General features: G+C 32.4%; 1 protein-coding gene and 1 long non-coding RNA gene across 3 annotated transcripts; one reads left to right on the top strand and one right to left on the bottom strand.

The window, feature by feature from the left end:
• Positions 1 to 7: 7 nt before the first annotated feature.
• On the bottom strand, positions 8 to 3,677 carry LOC118735016. 2 transcript variants are annotated; one of them, XM_036464615.1, is made up of 7 exons: positions 3,454 to 3,677; positions 1,386 to 1,490; positions 1,245 to 1,310; positions 1,151 to 1,183; positions 904 to 1,085; positions 694 to 844; positions 8 to 580 (listed from the first exon to the last, which is right to left on the bottom strand). In XM_036464615.1, exons 2-7 carry the CDS (start codon positions 1,441 to 1,443, stop codon positions 435 to 437), a joined length of 636 nt encoding a protein of 211 aa, XP_036320508.1. In that variant the 5' UTR covers positions 1,444 to 1,490; positions 3,454 to 3,677; the 3' UTR covers positions 8 to 434. The 2 variants fall into 2 exon arrangements, with proteins under 2 accessions (XP_036320508.1, XP_036320509.1); XM_036464616.1 differs by having other exon boundaries at positions 3,460 to 3,677.
• Positions 3,678 to 4,053: 376 nt separating this feature from the next.
• Positions 4,054 to 5,437, top strand: LOC118735017. Its single transcript, XR_004992489.1, has 4 exons — positions 4,054 to 4,156; positions 4,213 to 4,373; positions 4,431 to 4,748; positions 4,829 to 5,437. It is a non-coding gene; the product is annotated as an uncharacterized LOC118735017 (long non-coding RNA).
• Positions 5,438 to 5,944: the final 507 nt, after the last annotated feature.

Below are 5,944 nucleotides of genomic sequence, written 5' to 3'. Positions count from 1 at the left end.
AAAAAAAAAATTCATGTACATAGTTATAAATGAATACTAATTATTGACTAGTTTGGCTAGTTGATTGTGCAGCTTTGTCCGAGCTTCTTTTTTGAAACTCTCGCTTCTTGTGCAGCTGCATTGCCTTCCTAAAGAGCGAAATACACCACACAAGCGGCTTGTCAAACATTCTTCAAACCTACTTTTCCCATTTCGCCATACACCATGCAAACATGACTCGTTCAAGCAAAGAATTTTAGTTTTCTTCCAGTTCGCAATGCTAAATATTATGGTTTTCTTTCATTTTCCTCTCTTACGTCCTTACTCGGTGAAAATTTCGTTGCGAATGAGGCGATTTTGCTATACACAACGCAAGCGGTTTGATCAAACATCAACATGGCGGCCAGAAAATCAAAAAATTTTGATTTTTGCTCAAATTTCCCTCAAGCGGTTTGTCAAACCTTCAAACACCCCCATACACAGCACAAATGGCTTGAAGCAAAGGGAAATTTCGCTTGGTTTGTCAAACCGCTTGTGTGGTGTATTTCGCTCTTAAGTTGCACCTCAGGCTCATCACAACTTGTAATGCTTGTTATTGATTCTACAAAGAAAGAATAATAAATTGAAGATAAAATTTTAATCCAAATTGTTAAAAATAACAAATTAATATTAACAATTAACACTTAATTAAAAAAATAATATTATGTTATTTACCCAACAAGGCTGAATAAAACTTAGAGAACTCCTTCAGACCTTTCTTGCCGTGTGCCCCGTCTATGTTATAAGTCATTATGATTTCGGTTGTCAACAGATATCTTAAGTTTTTCATCACCGAATGGTTTAATACTGTCCTCATAGTGGTAATCTGGCAAACATATTAATAATTATTAAGTCTACCATTATATTTACAAAGTTATTACTTACAAACAAATGAGTGTTTTCGGGAAAAATTTTGGATTCTATTGTATTCAGGTCCTCAGTGGTTTTTATCGGAAAGTATTGCTTTACTGAAGTAAGCACGTTATCTTGCCGAACTAACTTCTCCAATATAATTTTTTGTTGAGCAAGAGCAGACATCACAGCATCATTTTGAATAGATACGGTTGCTATAAAGACATAAAATAATAGTTTGAATAAATTGCTGTAAAATACAACATGAAAAGATTCTTACAATTAAATTCTTTTTTTAAATTTTCCACGGTTTCTGAAAAAAAAAAAAAATATTATTTGGGAAACATTCTTTGTATACCCATAAATTAATTTACCTTGCAACGTTTTCAATCCCTCCACTAAGAATTTGCAACTCTCGCATGCTGGAACTGTTTTTTTATCTGCATAGAATAGTACATTTGTATATACATATTTGAATTTTATGTGTATATAAAAGTCATTAACATAAAACTTACACGGTGTTGCTACGTTTTCCGAATCGGTTAAAGCCATTCTCTTCATTTTCTTGGACATTGCGTATTGCGTTTTGATTTTTTTGAGAAGTTTTAAAAAAATGTGATCTATTTATATATATTAAAATGAAAGATTTACATTTAAATTAATAGCAGCCATGCAGCAGTGGCATAAGTAGCATACTGTCATCATAAGGAAGACCCATTAATTTGCATTCTATATTTTCTATAGGATAATAAACTTCTGCACTATCTAATGAGGAATCAGCTGTACATATCCCCAATGTTAAAGAGTCAACCGGGTCACAAAAAAAACTTCTTAAATTAGTAAATTTTTTCCCTATAACAAATATTTTGTCTTCAGAAAACCTTTGAATTGCTATGGGTTCATAAGGATTCATGAGACAATAGTTGTCAGGTTGTTTTGAACAAAATATGTAATCCCTAAAATAAAAACATAAACCTTTGCCTTTTAATGATTTAAAACTATTGGGTTTGTCTTTTTTGATCAAACTTTCTTCTGCTATTTTATTTACAAGTTGTTGGAGTATGTGAGTCGGTTTTTTGACATATTTTTTAAGAATCTGTAAATAATTTTCGAAATCGTACGCCGAAAAGCTTGAAAATAAACCTATTGATTTTATGCTTTCTGTTATGTGAAGTAAATTATGTACATTGTATGTCAAACTGGAATTTCCGAAAACTGTAGAAAAGTTTTGTACAAACAATAATATCATATTTTCAGCAATACCAAAATTGTTCATATATGATTTTGGACAAAATAGCATCCTACATGAGCAATGCAATAACAAAAATTCATAATAAAGGTCATCATGAATATTGTCTTTCAAAACAAGAACTCCTGTATAAAGAAGAAATTGACGAAACTCTGTTGCTTTCCAGTTTAGAATATCGTTGAATGTTCTGGGCTTTCTTACAAGTTCTTTCGGGATATATGGTTTCAATGATTCCAAAAGTTCTGACATTTTTGATTTCTTAATTTTTTCCACTTTCAAATTTACTTTATTTTGTAACATTCTTAATAAATATTTACGCATTACCCCCAAATCTATCAAATGCATGCTATCTAATGCTACTTGGCTTATCATTTTTAAATCAATGTTTTCAAATGGTGTCTTAGCATTTCGAAATTTAGGTAAGTGATGGCTGATATATTTTCTGTTTAAGAAATCGTCGTCACTCACAAGATCACCTGACTCAGAACTGTATACTAGAACGTTGTTTACTTTCTTTCCGATTTGCGTACATTTGCTGCAGCCGTGCGAAGATACATGACTAGGTGCGCCGCAAATAAAAGCTCTAATATGAACTAATGCTCTAATATGAACTCTTATTATTTTTCCGCCTAAGTCAAGACCATTGTTTATTATACCTTTCATTTCTTCAACAAAGGGACTCAAAAAATCAAAAACATCATCTGGTTTCTTTTTGCCTAAATAAATACCCACTGGAAAAACACAAACCTTTTTAAATTCTACTAATCTAACTAAAATTGGCCACAATTGAGTACGCGAACTTCTAAACAATGGCAAGCCATCAATGTTTACGTCAATAGAAATTTCGTCAACTTCTCTTAAAATATAATCGATTTTTGCTAACTGTTTTTGAAATCCAATATGGCAATAAAACCCAGGTGCAACAGTTTTAACAATTGCCTTTTCTCTTTTTTTGGCATAAAAGGTCTCTGCGCTTCGCGGAACATCCAAATTCTCGTCCCGCAAAATAGAAAGAAGCTTCTCGAATGATTTACGTGACGGTTGGTATTCAACATACCAATCTAAAATTTTATCCTTAAAAGAACGTGGCTGGTCACAATATGCAGATAAACTCGGTGATTCTAAATTTATATCTGAATCTATACCGGATTGCTCAGGATTCTGATATTCTGAACCAACCCGTGCGTCTGAATATGCGGATTTTCTGCTGAAGAAATTGAGCAAGTTCCTGCTTCACTATTTGAATTAGGAACTGCACCCATTAAATTCTGACTATACAATTCCCTTTGTTTTTTCACAAGTCTTCTTAGATGTCTTTTGCTATTCATATTTACCAATACTTTAAGTCACAAATGTTCAATAATACTCAGAATTCACAAGATTAAATAAATCACAAATTTTTCACAACCTTTTCGCTCCAATTATTACGCATTAATTATTAGATATGTGAAAGCTAAGATGCGACGCAATCGAACACATTGAATAGAGCATTTCATCGAACAAATAATCGGAATCATTGTCATCAAAAATGCCTAATCTACGTTTTACTTGAGCGAGCGATATTCAGTTGCTTGAATGAACAAAGAGATGTCACTCTTGCATACTTTAATTTTTTTTTGTAAGGCTTTTATCTATAATCACTGTAGCTCTTTCCTAGTTCATCATAGCAACAACCTCAGCTACATAAATAAAGCCAGTTTTGACTTAGTTTTTATTTTGATATATTTATAATATTTGGTAAAACAATTTCTCAAATGCTTTCAGAATTAGAATTATTACCGCTTACCAAACAAGGTAGAAAATAAGAAGGGACAACACGGTATAATTCTACGTTCTTTGCGCTTACTCAATACGTAATTCATTACGATTGCATTGATGCCAATATATACCCCCCATTAGTTTTATCGAAACGTCTGCATATTTGTAGCGTAAAAAATCAATAATTGGTAATCGCCCCATCAATGAAAAAAATTGACAGCTGGGAATTTGCTATTTGTTTTGTTTTGGTTTGGTTTTCTTTCTGCAGCTAAAAGCTTTGTAAGTATAAAAACTGCTTATCAATCAAATGTTTATTAATAAATTAACATTTTCAGATTAAAGCACTGCTGCGGAAACATTTGAAGGATGAGTTTCTAAATTTCATAAAGGTACGGGTGACCTGAATGGACGGCTTTGTTTTTATAACGTTACATATTTGTTATTGAGCTGCAATAGTTGCAACAGGGCACGTTGTGTTCTAAAAACATCCTTTTAAGTAAGTAAATAATATTTTTGCGTTGTAAATCAGTTAATTTTCAGTATCCTAATCCAGAATACCCCACACCCCAGTGTTATACAGCGTGTGAATCATCTGGAATTGAGAAAACGTCGGGACAGCTCAGCTCGGAAATTTGCAAGAAGGAACATAATTCAAACCCAAATTATTAATAAGTTAGTGCACAGGAATAGTATTTTTTTTCCTTTTAAATACATCGTAGACTCTTGTCTACAAGTGTATGTAAAAGTTTTTGATTCGGGTCACGCGTTGGGGCACAGCGATCCAAAATCGTTCTACAAATAATTTACCGTACCCAAATCATTTGCAAAATACTATCAAGCAACAGGAACAACAAACAGGATCACAGCATAAGTAGGATGTCTTATTTCAAATTATTGGATACATACATATGTATATGTAATTTGAATTAAATTTTAAAATACATTGTGCAGGCTCTTAGCAACAACACCAAGTGAAGCTCGTCGACTTACATAACAGAATAAAAATGCAAGATTCCTGTATAAGTTCAGCGCTTGCAAAATACCGATTTCCTGTTTCCTGGTTAAAGAATTGTACGTGAAGAATGGTCAGTTAGTCGGCACAGTACAACAAGCAGTATTAAGATCGGCTCAATGTCTTACATAAATAACTACAGGGCTAATTTCATGTTCCCCAAAGATTCGAGATTACTTATTTGCATTGCATGTTTTCGTTGATGTATGAATAGTAAATATTGATTGTACAAAAACATTTACGTCTACAAGAAGATATGAAAATTGCTTTACACGGTATGTATTTGCAAGTTCTTTGAAAACGAAATAAACCTAACACAAAAGAATCTATCTCTATGGCAGATGGAAATTAAATTTCACGTTTCTAGTTCGTCTGTACGTGCATCTGCTTTGTGCATGTATGCCTTTCCATATGTAAAAAGTAGCATTTACAGATGCAAACGCATGTCGTGTAAAATCACTTTAACAAACATGAATAGCATTGATTTTTTATAATTTTTTTCTGACGGTGTTATGCACTTTTTTTCGTATAAAATATTACTTTGTATGGAAGAAAACGCGTGATATTGGCACCAAAAAAATTATCAAAAATTAACGCGATTTTTTAGCCACTTCAAACTTGCACTTTATCCAGAATGTAATAAACAATAAAACTGCATACCAAAAATTATTGTAGAAATTTAAATTAAAACGCTTGGAATTGGGATGAAAAGGAATATTTAATAATATTTAGAATTTTTTGTACAAAGTATGAAGTTTGGATTTATATGGTATTCCCTAGATAAAGAACTGTACTTTTATATAAAATTAAGAACGTTAAAGTATTTAAATTTTTTTAATTACCCTTCAAGTAGAATTATATATCGAGGGCTTGTATTCAACCCCTTTATCTGCAATTTTCATAAAAAATATTTTAACTTTTTAGAACCCATCTTGTTGTTGTAACAGCATACAAATTCCCCAAAGAGATTTTGGGGAGTGTTGCTGGAGTGACAGTCCTTGGCCAGATATAAATCTGGGTCGTTCCGGTTACGTAGACCCGACCTGTCGTCACAA

Source organism: Rhagoletis pomonella, unplaced genomic scaffold (assembly GCF_013731165.1).
Source record: "Rhagoletis pomonella isolate Grant_MI unplaced genomic scaffold, Rhpom_1.0 Rhpom_scaffold_00003, whole genome shotgun sequence".
NCBI lineage: Eukaryota > Metazoa > Arthropoda > Insecta > Diptera > Tephritidae > Rhagoletis > Rhagoletis pomonella.
Note: the sequence above shows the minus strand (reverse complement) of the source record. Positions and strands in the feature narration are given on the sequence as shown.